Genomic DNA, 20651 nt, shown 5'->3' with positions numbered 1-20651 from the left:
AGGACTGAGGGGCGGCCGGAGCGCGCCGGCGCCGGCGCCGGGCAGGGGCGGGAGCAGTCGAGGCGGGGGAGGACCCGGCTAGAGGGGCCGGGGCGGGAGTCGCAGGGTTAGAGCGGCCGCAGCCTGGACCATGACTTACGCTTATCTCTTCAAGTACATCATCATCGGGGATACAGGTACAACGCCTTCCCAAATATGCACAGCCTTTGTACATATTGATTACCCTATATTTATTGATTTATTTTACTTGTACCTATCTAGTCTATTTATTTTATTTTGTTAGGATGTTTGGTTTTGTTCTCTGTCTCCCCCTTTTAGACTGTGAGCCTGTTGTTGGGTAGGGACTGTCTCTATGTGTTGCCAACTTGGACTTCCCAAGCGCTTAGTCCAGTGCTCTGCACACAGGAAGCGCTCAATACATACGATTGATGATGATGATCCTTTTAGACTGTGAACCCACTGTTGGGTAGGGACTGTCTCTATGTGTTGCCAACTTGGACTTCCCAAGCGCTTAGTCCAGTGCTCTGCACACAGGAAGCGCTCAATAAATACGATTGATGATGATGATCCTTTTAGACTGTGAACCCACTGTTGGGTAGGGACTGTCTCTATGTGTTGCCAACTTGGACTTCCCAAGCGCTTAGTCCAGTGCTCTGCACACAGGAAGCGCTCAATAAATACGATTGATGATGATGATCCTTTTAGACTGTGAACCCACTGTTGGGTAGGGACTGTCTCTATGTGTTGCCAACTTGGACTTCCCAAGCGCTTAGTCCAGTGCTCTGCACACAGGAAGCGCTCAATAAATACGATTGATGATGATGATGATCCTTTTAGACCATGAACCCACTGCTGGGTAGCGACTGTCTCTCTATGTTGCCAACTTGGACTTCCCAAGCGCTTAGTACAGTGCTCTGCCCACAGTAAGCGCTCAATAAATCATCATCATCAATCGTATTTATTGAGCGCTTAGTATGTGCAGAGCACTGGACTAAGCGCTTGGGAAGTCCAAGTTGGCAACATAGAGAGACAGTCCCTACCCAACAGTGGGCTCACAGACTAAAAGATACGATTGATTGATTGATGTATATATGTTTGTGCATATTTATTATTCCATTTATTTTACTTGTACATATCTATTCTATTTTATTTTGTTAGTATGTTTGGTTTTGTTGTCTGTCTCCCCCTTCTAGACTGTGAGCCCGCTGTTGGGTAGGGACCATCTCTAGATGTTGCCAACTTGGACTTCCCAAGCGCTTAGTCTAGTGCTCTGCACACAGTAAGTGCTCAGTAAATCATCAATCATCATCATCAATCGTATTTATTGAGCGCTTACTGTGGGCAGAGCACTGGACTAAGCGCTTGTGAAGTCCAAGTTGGCAACATGGAGAGACAGTCCCTACCCAACAGTGGGCTCACAGTCTAAAAGATGCGATTGATTGATTGATGTATATATGTTTGTACGTATTTATTACTCCATTTATTTTACTTGTACATATCTATTCTATTTTATTTTGTTAGTATGTTTGGTTTTGTTGTCTGTCTCCCCCTTCTAGACTGTGAGCCCACTGTTGGGTAGGGACTGTCTCTAGATGTTGCAAACTTGGACTTCCCAATCGTCTAGTACAGTGCTCTGCACGCAGTAAGCGCTCAATAAATACGATTGATTGATTAATGTATATATGTTTGTACATATTTATTACTCCATTTATTTTACTTGTACATATCTATTCTATTTTATTTTGTTAGTATGTTTGGTTTTGTTCTCTGTCTCCCCCTTTTAGACTGTGAGCCCACTGTTGGGTAGGGACCGTCTCTAGATGTTGCCAACTTGGACTTCCCAAGCGCCTAGTACAGTGCTCTGCACACAGTAAGCGCTCAATAAATACGATTGATTGATTGATTGATTCCCACAATGTCCCTGCCTTCCCCCGACCTCATCCTCCCCACGGGGATGCCCCAGGGCCTTCTCAGCGTCAGCACCATCCTTTTTTTCCCCCCAATGGCATTTGTTAAGCGCTTACTACGTGCCAAGCACTGTTCTAAGCGCTGCGGTAGACACAGAGTCATCAGGTGGTCCCACGGCTCCCAGTCTTCATCCCCATTTGGCAGAGGAGGGGACTGAGGCCCAGAGAAGTTAATAATAATTATAATAATGGTGTTTGTTAAGCGCTTACCACGTGCCAAGCACTGTTCTAAGCGCTGCGGTGGACACAGAGTCATCAGGTGGTCTCCCGGGGGGCTCCCAGTCTTCATCCCCGTTTGGCAGAAGAAGGGACTGAGGCCCAGAGAAGTTATTATTAATAATAATAATAATAATGATATTTGTTAAGCGCTTGTTACGTGCCAAGCAGTGTTCTAAGCGCTGCGGTAGACACAGAGTCATCAGGTGGTCCTGCATGGGGCTCCCAGTCTTCATCCCCATTTTGCAGAAAAAGGGACTGAGGCCCAGAGAAGTTAATAATAATAATAATAATAATAATGGTATTTGCTAAGCGCTTACTGTGTGCCAAGCACTGTTCTAAGCACTGGGGGAGATACAGAGTAATCAGCTTGTCCTACGTGGGGCTCACAGTCTTCATCCCCATGTTACAGATGAGGGAACTGAGGCCCAGAGAAGTTAAGTTTCTTGCTCAACAAGAAGTATATATATGTGTATATATGAATATATATGTTTGTACAGATTAATTACTCTATTTATTTTACTTGTACATATTTATTCTATTTATTTTATTTAGTTAATATGTTTTGCTTTGTCATCTGTCTCCCCCTTCTAGACTGTGAGCCCGCTGTTGGGTAGGGCCTGTCTCTATATGTTGCCAACTTGTACTTCCCAAGCGTTTAGTCCAGTGCTCTGCACACAGTAAGCGCTCAGTAAATGCGATCGAATGAATGAATGCCCTTCCGACTCCTAAGCCCACACTGTGTCCACCAGGCCATACTGCTTCTCTTTCAGGTGTGGGAAAGTCATGCCTCCTCCTGCAGTTCACAGACAAGCGGTTCCAGCCAGTCCACGACCTCACGATAGGTAAGAAGCCCCCTCCTCCCGGGCCCCGCACCCCTCGAGATGAGAAGGGATGTCCTCTTATGGCCTTCTCCCCCGTCTGTTTTTATTTCAGTGTCCGTCTGCCCCTCTAGTCGGTCCGTCTAGACCGTAAGCTCCTTGTGGACAGGGAGAGTTTCAACCGACTCTATTGTCCCAAGTGCTTAGTACAGCGCTACGCTAGTTTTAATCTCCCGGGGGCCTCTGGTATCGATAAACGACGATGCAGAGTCCGGGAGCTTTTCAATTTTACCTCGCTCCGCGCTTGGATCTAAACCCTTCGACCACTTGATCACCGCTCCGGCCCCACACCTCTTATCATCACCATCATCATCAATCGTATTTATTGAGCGCTTACTATGTGCAGAGCACTGTACTAAGCGCTTGGGAAGTACAAATTGGCAACATATAGAGACAGTCCCTACCCAGCAGTGGGCTCACAGTCTAAAAGGGGGAGACAGAGAACAAAACTGAACATACTTACAAAATAAAATAAATAAATAAATATGTCCATCTTCCCCGTCTGTTTTTATTTCAATGTCTGTCTGCCCTCTAGACCGTAAGCTCCTTGTGGACAGGGAGAGTTTCAACCGACTCTTATTGTCCTTTCCTCTCCCAAGTGTTTAGTACAGCACCATGCTCACTGTAAGCGTTCAGTGAGATGAGAAGGGACGGAGCCGAGGAGTTGAATTTCACCCAGATCCCCGAGGTCGCTGAAAAACCATCGTCCTCGGCATTTATTGAGCGGCTGCTGTAACAAGAGCTTAGTAGGGGAGGGGGTTTAGTTGAAGAGGAACCCCCTGCCCTCCACACCCCCCTCGCCCAGGCAAGCGCTTAGAACAGTGCTTTGCACATAGTAAGCGCTTAACAAATGCCATTAAAAAAAAAAAAATATCCCGGGTGCGTGCCCTGGGCAAGATAGTCGAAGGGGTGGGGGTCTATCAAGCAAGTTCTGAGGACTGTGTGCTGTAATTAGGGTATTTGTTAAGCGCTTACTATGTGCCAAGCACCGTTCTCAGCTCTGGGATAGATACAAGGTAATCAGGTTGGACACAGTTCCTGTCCCACATGGGACACAGAGTCTTAATCCCCATTTTACACAGGAGGTTACTGAGGCACAGAGAAGTGCTGGAGAAGCAGCGTGGCTCAGTGGAAAGAGCCCGGGCTTTGGAGTCGGAGGTCGGAGTTCGAATCCCAGCTCCACCAACTGTCAGCTGTGTGACTTTGGGCAAGTTACTTCTCTGGGCCTCAGTTCCCTCATCTGTAAAATGGGGATTAAAACTGTGAGCCCCCCCGTGGGACAACCTGATTACCTTGTAACCTCCCCAGCGCTTAGAACAGGGCTTTTTGCACATAGTAAGCGCTTAACAAATACCATCATCATCATCACCCAAAGTCACACAGCAGACGAGTGGCGGAGCCGGGATTAGAACCCACGTCCCCTGAATCCCAAGCCTGTGCCTCTTCCGTTAGACCGTGCTGCTTCCCGTAAAGCCAAATAAGACACATTCTCAGCCGGCAACACGCACAACTCGCGTTTCCCCACACACCCAGCCTCCCTCTCTGCTATTCTGGTTCCACCCCTTTAGACTGTAAGCTTAATGTGGGCAGGGAATGTGTCTGTCAACTGTTGTACGGTACCCTCCCAAGCGCTCAGTACAGTGTCCCGCATACAGTAAGCACTCAATAAGTACGAATAAATACGATTGATGATGATGATGATATTTATTCTATTTATTTTATTTTGTTAATATGTTTTGTTTTGTTGTCTGTCTCCCCCTTCTAGACTGTGAGCCCGCTGTTGGGTAGGGACCGTCTCTATATGTTGCCAGCTTGTACTTCCCAAGCGCTTAGTACAGTGCTCTGCACACAGTAAGCGCTCAATAAATACGATTGAATGAATGAATGAATACGACTGACTGACCGGCTGACCCAAGTGGCAGAAGGCTTTGAAGTACAGCCGGACTTGTTTCGTTTCCCGTACCCACCCCTTCTCACCCCTCTCTTTTTCGTCGTTTTCTTTGGCCCACGCTCCCCCATCGTTCTCTCCCCTCTTCCCTCCATCCGTTTCCTTCCCTTCTGGGCGGCGGGTCCCTTCTCAACCTTCACCCCTCGGCCAGGTTTCCAGAGTCACGGATTTCTGGCCGAGAACATCCCTTGGAAGCATCGAATGGCTTAAATATCCTTTGGGATAAAACAGAGCTGAGTCGGAGGGTGTCCGGGCCGGTTGAAGGAAAGTGAAGACTTCCGATAATAATTGTGGTATTTGTAAGCGCTTACCACGTGCCGGGCAGCAGCGGCATGGGAGAGAGTCATTCATTCATTCAGTCGTATTTATTGAGCGCTTACTGTGTGCAGAGCACTGTACTAAGCGCTTGGGAAGTACAAGTCGGCCACATATAGAGACGGTCCCTACCCCACAGCGGGCTCACGGTCTAGAAGGGGGAGACAGACAACAAAACAAAACATGTGGACGGGTGTCAAGTCGTCAGAATAAATCGAAGTAAAGCTAGATGCACATCATTAACAAAATAAATAGAATAGTAAATCCGTACAACGTACAGTCTCATCTGTAAAATGGGGATCTCATCTGTAAAATGGGGATTAAGACTGTGAGCCCCCCGTGGGACAACCTGATCTCCTTGTAACCTCCCCAGCGCTTAGAACCGTGCTTTGCACGTAGTAAGCGCTTAATAAATGCCATTATTATTATTATCATTACAAGTAAGAGTAATAAATCCGTACAAACATCTATACAGTCGATCAATCAATCATATTTATTGAGCGCTTACTGTGTGCAGAGCACTGTACTAAGCGCTTGGGAAGTACAAGTTGGCAACATATAGAGGCAGTCCCTACCCAACAGTGGGCTTACAGTCTAGAAGGGGGAGACAGAGAACAAAACCAAACATAACAAAATAAAATGAATAGAATAGATATGTACGAGTAAAATAAATAAATAGAGTAATAAATATGTACAAACCTATATACATATATACAGGTGCTGTGGGGAGGGGAAGGAGGAGAGGAAAAATGGGTCGAGAGCAGAGATTCGTTTACTGTGTGGAAGGAGGCCTTGGTAAAATGCTTCCGTATTTTTACCAAGGAAACTCTATGGATACGCTACCGGAACGATTGCAGATGGAAGTGGGGCGTTCTGGGAGAGATCAATCAATCAATCAATCAATCGTATTTATTGAGCTCTTACTGTGTGCAGAACACTGTACTAAGCGCTTGAGAAGTACAAGTTGGCAACATATAAAGACAGTCCCTACCCAACAGTGGGCTCACAGTCTGAAAGGGGGAGACAGAGAACAAAACCAAACATGCTAACAAAATAAAATAAATAGAATAGATATGTACAAGTAAAATAAATCAATAAATAAATAGAGTAATAAATATGTACAAACATATATACATATATACAGGTGCTGTGGGGAAGGGAAGGAGGTAAGACCGGGGGGATGCAGAGGGGGACGAGGGGGAGAGGAAGGAAGGGGCTCAGTGTGGGAAGGCCTCCTGGAGGAGGTGAGCTCTCAGTAGGGCCTTGAAGGGAGGAAGAGAGCTAGCTTGGTGGATGGGCAGAGGGATTGGGGGCATTCCAGGCCCGGGGGATGACGTGGGCCGGGGGTCGATGGCGGGACAGGCGAGAACGAGGCCTAACGGTGAGGAGATTAGCAGCAGAGGAGATGCGTCTGAGGTGTCGCTACCGCTTCCATATTTTTTACCAAGCAAACTCTATGGATACGCTACCGGAACGATTGCAGGTGGAAGTGGGGCGTTCTGGGAGAGATGTGTCTGAGGTGTCACTATGGGTCGGACACGACTCGACAGCAAAAGACAGCAACGACAACTTGTGTCGAGCGCTGTACTGAGCGCCGGCATGGATACGAGCAAATCGGGTTAGACGCAGTCCCTGTCCTACCTGCAGCCCCGGGGGGCAGGCAGGCAGTCAGTCGTATTAATTGAGCACTTACCGTGAGCAGAGCATCATACTCAGTGCTCAGGAGAGTACAATATCATTCATTCATTCAATCGTGTATTCTATTTATTTTATTTTGTATTCTATTTATTTTGTATTCTATTAATTTTATTTTGCATTCTGTGTATTTTATTTTGTTAATATGTTTTGTTGTCTGTCTCCCCCTTCTAGACTGTGAGCCCACTGTTGGGTAGGGACTGTCTCTATATGTGGCCAACTTGTACTTCCCAAGCGCTTAGTCCAGTGCTGTGCACACAGTAAGCGCTCAATAAATACAATTGAATGAATGAATGAATGAATTGAGCGCTTACTGTGTGCAGAGCACTGTACTAAGCACTTGGGAAGTATAAGTTGGCAACATAGAGAGACGGTCCTTACCCAACAGTGGGCTCACAGTCTAGAACAGGGAGATGGACAACAAAACAAAGCATATTAACAGAATAAAATAAATAGAATATGTAAATATGTACAAGTAAAATAGAGTAATAAATCTGTACAAACATATATGCAGGTGCTGTGGGGAGGGGAAGGAGGTAGGGCAGGGGGGATGGGGGATGTCATAATGATATGACATGACATGATATGATATGACATGATATGATATGACGGACGCATTCCTTGCCCACAGTGAGCTCACAGTCCATACGGGGGAGACAGACAATATAAAGAAATAAATTACGGATATGTAATTTATTACATATATACATTTATTACATATATGACAGAGAATGACCCAGACTGAGCCCCCTCCTTCCTCACCCCCTTCTCCCCCTCACCATCCCCCTGCCTTACCTCCTCCTCCTCCCCACAGCACCTGTATGTATGAATATATGTTTGTACGTATTTATTACTCTATTTTATTTGTACATATTCTATTTATTTTATTTTGTTAATATGTTTTGTTGTCTGTCTCCCCCTTCTAGACTGTGAGCCCGCTGTTGGGTAGGGACCGTCTCTATATGTTGCCAACTTGTACTTCCCAAGCGCTTAGTCCAGTGCTCTGCACACAGTAAGCGCTCAATAAATACTATTGATTGATTGATTGATTAGTCCAGTGCTCTGCACACAGTAAGCGCTCAATAAATACGATTGATTGAGTGAATGAATGAATGTAGCATTCAATAAATACGATTGAATGAATGAATGTACGTAAGCGCTCGGGCTGGGGGCGGGAATGGCGATTCGAGGGAGCAAGTCAGGGTGATGCGGAAGAGAGCGGGAAAAGAGGAAATGAGGGCTTAGTCAGGGAAGGCCTCTTGGAGGTGATGGGCTTTCAGTAAAGCTTTGAAGGGGGAAGAGAGTAATTGCCGGATATGAGGAGGGGGGGAATTCCAAGCCAGGGATAGGAGTTGGGCGAGAGGTCAGCGGCGAGATAGAGGAGACGGGCCATCGACCAGTGATCTTTATTGAACCCTTACGGTGAGCGTAGCACTGTACTAAGCACTTGGGAGAGGACACTACAATAAGAGTCAGTTGAAACTCTCCCCGTCCACAAGAAGTTTACGGTCTAGAGGGGCAGAGAGACATTGAAATAAAAACAGACGGGGGAGAAGGACATAAAAGGTGCGGGGCCGGAGTGGTGATCAAGTGGTTGAAGGGTTTAGATCCAAGCGCGGAGGCGGGTAAAGTTGAAAAGTGCCCGGACTCTGCATCCTCGCTTATCGATACCAGAGGCCCCTGGGAGATTCAAACTAGCATAGTGTAGCAATCAATCAATCAATCAATCGTATTTATTGAGCACTTACTGTGTGCAGAGCACTGTACTAAGCACTTGGGAAGTACAAGTTGGCAACATATAGAGACAGTCCCTACCCAACAGTGGGCTCACAGTACTAAGCACTTGGGAGAGGACAGTACAATAGAGTCATTTGAAACTCTCCCTGTCCACAGGAGCTTACGGTCTAGAGGGGCAGACAGACATTGAAATAAAAACAGACGGGGGAGAAGGACATAAAAAGTGCGGGGCTGGAACAGTGATCAAGTGGTTGAAGGGTTTAGATCGAAGCGCGGAGGCAGGTAAAGTTGAAAAGCGCCCGGGCTCTGCATCCTCGCTTACGGATACCAGAGGCCCCCGGGAGATTAAAACTAGCGTAGTGTAGCGCTGTGCTAAGCACTTGGGAGAGGACAGTACAATAAGAGTCGGTTGAAACTCTCCCAGTCCACAAGGAGCTTACGGTCTAGAGGGGCAGACAGACATTCTCCCCCTTTTAGACTGTGAGCCCACTGTTGGGTAGGGACTGTCTCTATATGTTGCCAATTTGTACTTCCCAAGCGCTTAGTACAGTGCTCTGCACATAGTAAGCGCTCAATAAATGCGATTGATGATGATGATAAAAACAGACGGGGGAGAAGGACATAAGAGGTGCGGGGCCAGAGCGATGATCAAGTGGTTGAAGGGTTTAGATCCAAGCGCGGAGGCAGGTAAAGTTGAAAAGCGCCCGGACTCTGCATCCTCGCTTATCGATACCAGAGGCCCCCGGGAGATTCAAACTAGCGTAGTGTAGCAATCAATCAATCAATCAATCAATCGTGTTTATTGAGCACTTACTGTGTGCAGAGCACTGTATTAAGCGCTTGGGAAGTACAAGTTGGCAACATATAGAGGCAGTCCCTACCCAACAGTGGGCTCACAGTACTAAGCACTTGGGAGAGGACAGTACAATAGAGTCGGTTGAAACTCTCCCTGTTCACAAGGAGCTTACGGTCTAGAGGGGCAGACAGACATTGAAATAAAAACAGACGGGGGAGAAGGACATAAGAGGTGCGGGGCTGGAACGGTGATCAAGTGGTTGAAGGGTTTAGATCGAAGCGCGGAGGCAGGTAAAGTTGAAAAGCGCCCGGACTCTGCATCCTCGCTTATCGATACCAGAGGCCCCCAGGAGATTAAAACTAGCGTAGCGTAGCGCTGTACTAAGCACTTGGGAGAGGACAGGACAATAGAGTTGGTTGAAATTCTCCCTGTCCACAAGAAGCTTACGGTCTAGAGGGGCAGACAGACATTGAAATAAAAACAGATGGGGGAGGAAGACATAAGAGGTGCGGGGCTGGAGCGGTGATCAAGTGGTTGAAGGGTTTAGATCCAAGCGCGGAGGCAGGTAAAGTTGAAAAGCGCCCGGACTCTACATCCTCGCTTATCGATACCAGAGGCCCCCGGGAGATTAAAACACTTGTTCTCGTTGGTTCCCTGCGTTGAAGCTCCGCTGGCGGGGTCCTTCGGCGTTCAGCCAGTTCTCCCGTGGTCCCCCCAGCCCTCCCCTCTGCCCGACGTTAACCCGGAGCACCTCTCGGAAGGTTGGAATCGAACGCGTGTCTTCTCTTCTGCTCTTCGCCCGCAGGCGTGGAGTTCGGGGCCCGAATGATCAGCATCGACGGCAAACAGATCAAACTGCAAATCTGGGACACGGTGAGAGAGCGGGGGAACTCAACCTCTGCCCAAGATCCAAGCGCAGAGGGAGGAGCTGGGAGAGGAGAAAAAAATCTAGGGGAAAGGGATGGTTTTGAAAGAGGGTAGAGGAGGGAGCGTTCATAGATTGGGGATTGGGTCAGGGCAGTATCACTCAATCCTCACGCCAACTTTCAACACCCCCTTCCTCATTCTGCCCTAGGGAAGGCGATTCCCTCCTCACCTCCCAGTGTGGGAGTGGACAGAGATTTTTGGATATTTCATTCATTCATTCAGTCGTATTTATCGAGCGATTACTGTGTGCAGAGCCCTGTACTAAGCTCTTGGGAGGGTACAACAAAAAACAGACACACTCCCTGCCCACACGAGCTAAATATTTCAACTGGAGTCCCTCTTTGGATTCCTCTCGATCTTCTTCGGGTCCACGTGTCCTCCCTCGCTTGGGAAGCGGAGCCCCCGGGTCTAGCGGGAACCACGCTGAGGGTCAGTCGATCGAGAAGGGAAATTACTTGCCCAAGATCACCCAGCAGACCAGCGGTAGAGCTGGAAATCGAACCCGGGTCCTCCGGCTCTTGGGTCTGGGCTCTTTCTGCTAGGCCACGCTGCTCTTCCCGTCTAGATTTCCATCCGTCAGCGTGAACCGCGGCTGGCCCGGTTTCCGTATCCGAACCTCGCCAGAGGGTAAAGTGCAGGTGATCTGGGAAAACGTAGTGAATTGCTGTCTTTTCTCACTTTACCCTCCCTTCTCACCTTCCACGTTGATACACCAGAGAGGATAACAGCTCATTCTGCGCCTTTCCATTCCATTCCTCCAAAGCCCTTTATTTTATTAAGAATAATGATAATAATGGTATTTGTTAAGCACTTACTAGGCGCCAAGCCCTGTTCTAAGTGCTGGACACTGTTCAATAGGTCAAAGACTTCAAAGAAACAGCCTGGTCTAGTGGAAAGAGCCCGGGCCTGAAAGTCAAAAGGATCTGGTTTCTAAACTTGTCTTGTCCGCTGTTTGATGTCGGGCAAGTCACTTAACGTCTCTGGGCTTCAGTTCCTTCATCTGCAGAATGGGGATTCAATGCCTGTTCTCCCTCCCGTGTGGGACCTGATTATCTTGTATCTACCCCAGAGTGGAGCAGAAGAGTTTCTGCAAGGGACCACATCCTTTTTTTTTTTAATATGGGGAATTTTGAGTCCCCGGGATGTATGCCCCTCACGGCCGCCTTTACCTGAGATGTTTTTTGTGGAAATGTGGAATAGAATCCAGTGGTTTATAGTAATTGTGTCATTTGTTAAGTGCTTACTATGTGCCAAGCACTGTAGTGAGTGCTGGTGAGGTGTTTTTGTGGAAATGTGGAATAGAATCCAGTGGTTTATAGTAACTGTGTCATTTGTTAAGTGATTACTATGTGCCAAGCACTGTAGTGTGTGCTGGTGAGATGTTTTTGTGGAAATGTGGAATAGAGTCCTGTGGTTTATAGTAATTATGTCATTTGTTAAGTGCTTACTATGTGCCAAGCACTGTAGTGAGTGCTGGGCTAGAAAACCGGACTAGGATTCGGCCCATCTGGATTCATTTGAGCCCGCCATTTCCTTTGGTATTATGATTATGATTTTGAAATCCATTCATTCATTCATTCAGTTGTATTTATTGAGCGCTTACTGTGTGCAGAGCACTGTACTAAGTGCTTGGGAGGTACAAGTTGGCAACGTATAGAGACGGACCCTACCCAACAGCGGGCTCACGGTCTAGAAGGGTGAGACAGACAACAAAACAAAACATAGTAACAAAATAAAATAAATAGAATAAATAACTAGATAGCTCTCAACAGATAATAGTAATAATAATGATGGCATTTGGTTTTTTTTGTTGTTTTTTTATGGCATTTGTTAAGCGCTTACTATGTGCAATGCACTGTTCTAAGCGCTGGGGGAGGATACAGCGTGATCAGGTTGTCCCACCGGGGTCTCACAGTCTTAATCCCCATTTTACAGATGAGGGAACTGAGGCTCAGAGAAGTTGCCCAAAGTCACACAGCAGACATGTGGCGGAGCCGGGATTCGAACCCATGCCCTCTGACTCCAAAGCCCGGGCTCTTTCCACTGAGCCACGCTGCTTCTCTTTTTTTTTTATGGCATTCGTTAAGCGCTTACTATGTGCGGAGCACTGTTCTAAGCGCTGAGCACTGATCTACAGATACAGTTGAATGAATGAATGGATGAATATGAGCAAGCGGGCCCCTGTCCCCCATCCCTCCGTGAATAACCTGTTTTTTCTCGGATTCCTCGTCGCCTCCTCGGTGGGAAAGGCCGGGCAGGAATCCTTCCGCTCCATCACCCGATCTTACTACAGGGGAGCGGCCGGAGCTCTCCTGGTGTACGACATTACTAGGTGGGTTTGGGGGGCGGGAACCCGTCCCCCCGGTCCCGCTCCCCTGCCACTCCGTCCCCACCATCTTCCCAGTCCCCCAACTCTTCCCATTCCCAACCCCCCGACTCCTGGGGCGCTCCCCCGACGTCTGCTCCCTCCCTCCTCCCTCCGTTCCGCCCTCCTGCAGACGGGAGACCTTCATCCACCTGACGTCGTGGCTAGAAGATGCCCGCCAGCACTCCAGCTCCAACATGGTCATCATGCTGATCGGGAACAAGAGGTACGTTTCCCGCCCGCGGCCCGGGCATCCGTCCCCCACCCCGCCGCCGCGCCGTGACGGGCTCGAGTGGGTCCCTTCTGACTTCAATCGGAGGGCGAGACCAACTCTCCTCGGCCCCTCGCCCGGCTCGTGGGCGGCGTGGAGACGCTCAGCTTGGTGGCATTGGGTGGGATGGTTGTTCCCCGAGGGACGCCGGGACAGGAGAGGAAGAGCGAAAGAACGTCCTTTGGAAAAACTGTGGAATTTTTTTTTTCAATCGCTTAGGGCTATTTATTATCATTATCAATGATAATAATAATAATAGTGGTGGTATTTGTTAAGCGCCTGCTATATGCCATGCAATCAATCAATCATATTTATTGAGCGCTTACTATGTGCAGAGCACTGTACTGAGCGCTTGGGAAGTACAAATTGGCAACACATAGAGACAGTCCCTACCCAACATTGGGCTCACTGTACTCAGCGCTGTGGGGAATACAGGCAAATCAGGTAGGACACGGTCCCCGGCTGACATCAATCAATCAATCAGTCGATCAATCGTATTTATTGAGCGCTTACTGGGTGCAGAGCACTATACTAAGCGCTTGGGAAGTCCAAGTTGGCAACGTCTAGAGACAGTCCCTACCCAACAGTGGGCTCACAGTCTAGAAGGGGGAGACAGAGAACAAAACCAAACAGATTAACAAAATAAAATAAATAGAATAGGTATGTACAAGTAAAATACATAAATAAATAGAGTAATAAATATGTACATACATATATACAGGTGCTGTGGGGAAGGGAAGGAGGTAAGATGGGGGGATGGAGAGGGGGACGAGGGGGAGAGGAAGGAAGGGGCTCAGTCTGGGAAGGCATCCTGGAGGAGGTGAGCTCTCAGTAGGGCCTTGAAGGGAGGAAGGACATCGGGCTCACAGTCTTAATCCCCATTTTACAGATGAGGTAACCGAGGCACAGAGAAGTGAAGTGACTTGCCCACGGTCACACAGAAGATAAGTGGCCAACCCAGGTTTAGAACCCATGACTTGACTCGCCGGCTCGTGCTCTATCCACTAGACTTGACTTGCCACCTGTCCACGTGTTCTGTTCTGTCGCCTGTCTCCCCCTTCTAGACTGTGAGCCCGTTGGTGGGTGGGGACCGTCTCTAGATGTTGCCAGCTTGGACTTCCCAAGCGCTTAGTCCAGTGCCCTGCACACAGGAAGCGCTCAATAAATACGATGGAATGAATGAATGAATGCTGTTTTCTGGGTGGGAAGCAGAAGGTAATTCCCAGTGAAGTTGGCCAGTTGGTAGAAATCAGCAGCCTTCCCCAGCCTTCATCCCTCATCATCTCTTCGTTTCTTGGGTTTCTTTTCTCTCCCCAAGTCCCCGTCTTCACATCTTTATCCTTCTGTCTCTCCCTCCTCCCTTTTCTCCCGTCACTTCGTTACCCCGGGTTGTTTCTGTTGATCCACAGGAGCAATAAGGCTAGTGAAAACTTAGCTCATTCCATTCTGTGAGCCCTCTTCCCCAGCCTTTGTTCCTCAATTTCTTGTGGATAAATGACAAAGAGAAGAAAGGAGGCCACTGCCATTCCCCCCCACCCCCCACTACCGAGGTCAATCAATCCATCAGTGGTATTTATCGAGCACCTACCGTGCGCGGAATACCGCACTGAGCTCTTGGAAGAGTACAATACAGCAGAGTTGGTTGACAATGAGTTTACAATCATCATCAATCGTATTTATTGAGCGCTTACTATGTGCAGAGCACTGTACTAAGCGCTTGGGAAGTACAAATTGGCAATCTAGACGTCCTTTCTTCCCTTTCATTCCTCTCCTTCACTGGGTGGAGTAGGAGGGGCAAGGCTGGCATGATCCCATTTCCCAGATTCCCTCTTTGGACTCGATCCCCGGCTCCCCGTCCCCCCGGGGTCGCCGTGCCCACCAAAGCGGGGACCGCAGACGGTCGCTAGAGCCGACATTTGAAGGTATCGCCTCCGCCACGGTGAGCCCAAGGGTGTTCGGGGTCACTGAGTGTCGGGATCCCTGCTCTGAAAGTTAGCGTTCATTCGTTCAATCGTATTTATTCAGCTCCCCCTCGTCTATATGTTGCCAACTTGTACTTCCCAAGCGCTTAGTACAGTGCTCTGCACGCAGTAAGCGCTCAATAAACACGATTGATTAATTGATTGATACCCCACTTTCCCGCCCCACAGCACTTGTGTTTATACATGTATACAGCTATAATTCTATTTATTTACATTAATGCCTGCTAACTTGATATGTATATAAATCTACAGTTCTGCTTATATAAGTGCTATTGATGCCTGTTTACTTGTTTTGCTGTCTGTCTCCCCGCTTCTAGACTGTAAGCCCGCAGTGGGCCGGGATTGTCTCTCTTTATTGCTGAATTGTACTTTCCGAGCGCTTAGTACAGGGCTCTGCACACAGTAAGTGTTCAGTAAATATGATTGAATTAATGAATGTATTGAGAGCTCACTGTACGCAAAGCACTGTACTAAGCGCTTGGGAGAGTACAATATAACAACAAAAAGACACATTTCCTGCCCACAACGTGTTTACAGAGTAGAAGTAGGATTTTAGTCCATTATTCCAAGCTGGAATACCCAGGGGACCGGATCTGCTTAGGAGCCATAATTATTGCAAATACCAGCCTGAGGCAAGACAAACCAGGAGCTCCTGGGGGGCAGGTAATACGTCTACCTACTCTGTTGTGTTGTACTCTCCCAAGTGCTTAACAATGCTCCGCACACAGTGTGCATTCAAAAAATATCATTTATTGATTGACTGATTTGGTATTCACTCCACTCTCAGCCCCACGGCGCTTAAGTACATATCCATAAATTATTTTTATTAATGTCCGTCTCCCTCCCCGGGCTGAAAACTCAAAGGCTCGTTGGAGGCAGGGAGTGTGTCTACCGGCATTGTTGTATCATCATCATCAATCGTATTTATTGAGCGCTTACTATGTGCAGAGCACTGGACTAAGCGCTTGGGAAGTACAAATTGGCAACATATAGAGACGGTCCCTACCCAACAGTGGGCTCACAGTCTAACAGTGGGAGCTGTGTTCTCCCAAGCGCTAAATACAGCACTCCGCACACACGGTAAACGCTCGGTAAATACGACTGACCGACGGATGCCGGGCGTGCTCCAGACCACAGATTGCTGGGGAAACATCGGCGAGGAGTCAGTGGAATTTGTGAGGCGTTTGTAGTACGAAGAGCACTGGACTGAGCCCTTGGGAGAGTACAGTACGGCAGAGATGGTAGATGGATTCCCTGCCCACAAGGAGCCGATAATCCAGAGGGAGAGGAGACAGGAGCGCAGCTGGCCTCTCCCTAAAGGGCCCTTCCCGTTTCCCGCAGTGACCTGGAGTCCCGCAGAGATGTGAAGAAGGAAGAAGGAGAGGCCTTTGCCCGCGAGCACGGGCTCATCTTCATGGAGACCTCAGCCAAGACGGCCTCCAACGTCGAAGAGGTAGCTCTCGGGCTGGGGGAGGGCCATCGGGTGCCGGGAGGGAGAGGGCATGGCGTTTCAAAGATCTCCTCTCAAAAGTGCCGTCTCCAACAGCCCAGGGTCTCCGCGATGGAGAAGGAGTAGCCAGCTTGGATTGCGGACCCGGGTTCCCGCTCAGCTACTGTTGGAGGTAGTCGGCGGGGACTTTCAGGCTACTGAAAATCAATGAGATTGAAAATCCTCCCGTTAAGGGGAGCACGCGCGCAGCTTTCTGCCAAGGATGATCCATTGGAAATTAAAAAAGCAACGCAACAAAAACAATGAGCCAGAGGTGGGGGTGAATCGCAAGGGCTGGGTTTAAACAGCGCGAGAAGCAGTGCGGCCCAGTAGGAAGCGCACGGGTCTGAGAGTGGAAGACCCTGGGTTCTAATCCCGGCTCTGTCTTTGGTCTGCTGTGTGACCCCGGGTGAGCCACTTTGCTTCTCCGTGCCTCAGTTTCCTCGGCTGCCAAATGAGGATTCGGTACCTCTTCTCCCTCCTACTTAGGCTCTGAGGCCGTGGGAGACAGAGCCTACGTCCGACCTGATTAACTGGCGTCTATCCCAGCGCTCAGTACGGTGTTCGGCCCATAGGAAGCACCCCAAACAAATTCCTTGGGCAGACTTAATCCCGGAAAACTCTCCCAGGGGAAACCAAGCAACTGACTACCTGAAACAGGTAATTCAGTTTGGCTACAAATTACCCCTTTAGGTAAGGATCAAAGGGAAGGCTCAATTAGCTGCCCCGGAGCTCATTGTTTTTGGGGTGAAATGATTTACTGTCTTCAGGTAGGTGGGCACTGCTCTTTCGGTTCTTTCTGATCGCTATCCTGGGCTTTGGGTGATGGTGCCGACCATCCGAGAGGCCACTCCTCGCTCACTTCAGCCGCTCGCAACCTCTTGACTAAATTGAATCTTTCCAGGATAGGGTGACCAGACGATGTCATCTCATTTTCCAACCCGGATTTCAAGGCTTGACAAAGACATCGGGACGGCATGGGTTGGAGGGTCATATTTGAGGTGATTCATCTCAATAGGTCAGTCTTCCCCCGGGAGGGGAAAAAAAAAAGCGATGAGGCTTGGGTGCTGTAGTCTTTAGCTTCTTGGAGGCAGGGATCAGGTCTAGTAATTCTGCCGTTCCCTTCCAGGTGCTTCGTACAGTGCTCTGCGCACGGTGGGCACTTTAATAAATACCCGTCGACTGGCCTGGAATCGGTCCCGTTAAACTGATAAATGAGAGTAATCCAGTGTGGCACTGCTTTTGAGAAGCAGCATGGCTTAGTGGGAAAAGCCCGGGCTTGGGAGTCAGAGGACGTGGGTCCTAATCCCGGCTCCGCCGATTGCCTGCTGTGTGACCTTGGGCAAGCCACTTAACTTCTCTGGGCCTCTGTGACTGCATCTGTAAAATGGGGATTAAGACTGTGAGCCCCAAGTGGGACAACCTGATTATGCTGTATCTACCCCAGCGCTTGGAACAGTGCTTGAGAGCGCTTAACAAATGCAGTCATTATTGCTGTTATCATTATTACTTTGCGGGGTTAGGGTTGGAATTGAAAGTGCCCGGGATAAATCAGAGAGAAGGGAAGAAATTCTCAGGAAGGGAAAACGGACTCCAAAGATACTGGTCGAGGCAAGAAAAAACTAGGGCTCATGTTGGATAACAAGCCGAGCGAATGATAGAGGGTGGGTCTGTTACTCCACCAATCAGTGATATTTATTGAGTGCTTACTTTGTGCAGAACACTGTGCTAAGCGCTTGGGAAGGTACAATGCAACGGAGTTGGTAGAAACGTTTCCTGCCCGCAGCGAGACTAGAATGCCCAGGTAGGAGAATTAGTCAAAAAGGCTTTCCCGGGTTGTTAGTGTTCTCCAAATCTCTTCCTCCGGAATCCCCGAGGACGGGCAGGCTGGAGTATCTTGGGAACGTGTCGGGTGGCTCCGGAACCAGGAGGAGGTTTCTTTTCATTGCCCTTTAGCAGCAAAAACAAAAATTCATCATTGAGATGAGATTTAAATCTGGTTCAGGGGAAGCCCAAGAAGGCACCCAGTCTGGCCTGCTCCTGCTGCAGACTCCAGCCTGCAGAGCTGAAGCCCCGAGCCCGAACACAACAGCGACGGGAGGGCTTTCCTCTCCTCCTCCCTGTAACCCCCCCAACTCTACTCCTTTCCCCTCCTCCTTCTGCTCTTCCTCCCCTACTCCCTCTCCCTCCCCTCCCTTATCTCTCTCTTCCCCTTCCCCTCCTCCTCTTTCCCTCCTCATTCCCTCCTTCCTTCCTTTCTCCATTCTCCCCTCCTTCCCCTCTCCCCTTCCTCCCCCTCTCCTCTCCATCCTCCCGCCCCACCTCCCGCTACCGTCGTTTTGGAGCGGAAAGCTATTTGCTCGTCCGTTTAGCTCGGGTGCATTGTCGGTCCTGCTGCATCCCCACTGCAGATTCTACCTCCAACTGGGGTGTGGTCATTGAAGGCTAATACTCTCCCAAGAGCTATTAGGTACAGTCAGCATCTCGTCTTCTAACATCCCCGAAATGCCGCCTCTTCTCCACCTTTTGAACGAACCTCACGGTTGAGGTGGGAAAATGGAACTTGCTTTGGGAGGCCCGGGAAATGAGTCTTCCGCCTTGAGAAGGCCTTACTGGCTTGGAGGTTAGAGCGGAGTATGAGTTATTTCGGAGGATTCTGGTCACCCTATCCACGAGGGAGCTTTCTTTCCCTCCCGTCGGGCTGGCTTCTCCTCCGGCCTCGGACGTCTCTCCGAACGGGGTCTCGCTCCCCCGTGGCACGGGCCGCTCGGCCGGCCTCTGGATCGATTGTGTGATCTGTGTCTCCTCCAGGCCTTCATCGACACAGCCAAAGAAATATATAAGAAGATCCAACAGGGCTTTTTTGACATCAGCAACGAGGTGAGGGGCAAGGGGGTGAGCCGCCAGATCGGTCTGGGTTGCCCGGAACACGCGGGAGGCGGGCGATGCCCGTTCGCCCCTCCGCCAGACCCGAGGTGGACCCGGCCCCGACTCCAGGGAGTCTCATCTTCCCATTTCACGGTCCTTCCGGCCGGGGAGCGGGGTGGTCGTAGGGACTTAGCGTTTAGCACTGTAATAAATGCTTAGTGCGGCGCTCCGCACACAGTAAGCGTTCCATAAATACGATTGACTGACTGGATGGGCCATTGCTCTCGGCCCCCAAGTTTGCTCCTTGGATTAATCGCCCGCCTCCCCGGAGATAATAATAATAATGATGGCATTTATTAAACGCTTACTGTATGCAAAGCACTGTTCTAAGCGCTGAGCACTGGAGGGGTGACGGCCCCCCGCCGGGCAGGGAAGCTAGGAGAGCCCTCTCCTTTGTCCTGGGGACCCGGCGGCATCACCCGTTTGGGCTAGGAGATGCCGCGAGACTGTTCCTGGGACTCCCAGCATTCCAGCCTGGTCGGCAAAGCCAGGCCAAGGGGCTCGGAAATAGGGGGCTTTCTCTTCCCGCCCCTACGAGCGAACCCTACTAGATCACTAGTCGAGCGGGTGGACGTGGGGGCCCCTAAGCCCCGTGCAGTGGCCCAAGCCCTCCCCGCAGGGTCGCTCCCCCCGCCGTCCCCACACCCCCTTGGCTTCCCCGCTGCGGTCCCGGGACGGGCTGTGTCCGTTTCTCTCCTCCAGGCCAACGGGATCAAGATCGGGCCGCAGCAGCCGATGGCAGCAGCGTCGGGGACCGGCTCCTACCCCGGCCCCCACGGCGCGGGGGATGGCGCGGGCTGCTGCTGAGCCTCTGGTCCCGGGCCCTGGCCCCTTCCTGGGGCGGCTCCCCCTCTCCCCTGCCCCCCGTCCCGTCCCGTCCCCCTCCAGCCCCCCATCCCGCAGCTGGCTTGAGGAGAGGTCCCGTCTGCTTCGTCCTCAGGTGTGACACCCCGCCCCTCCCCCTGGCCAGGAAAGAACTCAGGTCCCTGGCCGCCCCGTCGCGCCTCAGGGACGTGAACGATCCCTCGAGATGGGGGGGATCCTCGTCCCCCGCTTTTCCTCCTCCTCTTTTCGTTTGAAACCGACTGGAGTGAGGCAGGGATGCATTGGATTTCCCTCAGCCCCTTTCTGCGG

At 49.9% G+C, this 20651-nt stretch overlaps 1 protein-coding gene across 1 annotated transcript; it reads left to right on the top strand.

Annotated features, from left to right (window-relative positions):
• The first annotated feature begins 104 nt into the window (after nt 1-104).
• Nucleotides 105-20424, top strand: RAB2B (RAB2B, member RAS oncogene family). The gene is made up of 8 exons (XM_038741377.1): nt 105-176; nt 2957-3028; nt 10361-10428; nt 12732-12814; nt 12981-13073; nt 16442-16553; nt 19401-19469; nt 20220-20424. Exons 1-8 carry the CDS (start codon nt 131-133, stop codon nt 20322-20324), a joined length of 648 nt encoding a protein of 215 aa, XP_038597305.1. The 5' UTR covers nt 105-130; the 3' UTR covers nt 20325-20424.
• Nucleotides 20425-20651: the final 227 nt, after the last annotated feature.

The sequence above is a fragment of the Tachyglossus aculeatus genome, assembly GCF_015852505.1.
Source record: "Tachyglossus aculeatus isolate mTacAcu1 chromosome 12 unlocalized genomic scaffold, mTacAcu1.pri SUPER_6_unloc_1, whole genome shotgun sequence".
Lineage (NCBI taxonomy): Eukaryota > Metazoa > Chordata > Mammalia > Monotremata > Tachyglossidae > Tachyglossus > Tachyglossus aculeatus.
The sequence above is the reverse complement of the archived record's forward strand: the minus strand, read 5'-3'. Positions and strand labels throughout refer to the sequence as shown.

Excerpts from the sequence above, each read along its gene's own strand:
- RAB2B (XM_038741377.1), top strand. The coding sequence starts at position 131 with ATGACTTACGCTTATCTCTTCAAGTACATCATCATCGGGGATACAG. Across the intron at positions 3,029-10,360 it reads AGTCCACGACCTCACGATAG|GCGTGGAGTTCGGGGCCCGA; the intron begins GTAAGAAGCCCC and ends CTTCGCCCGCAG. Across the intron at positions 12,815-12,980 it reads CTGGTGTACGACATTACTAG|ACGGGAGACCTTCATCCACC; the intron begins GTGGGTTTGGGG and ends GCCCTCCTGCAG.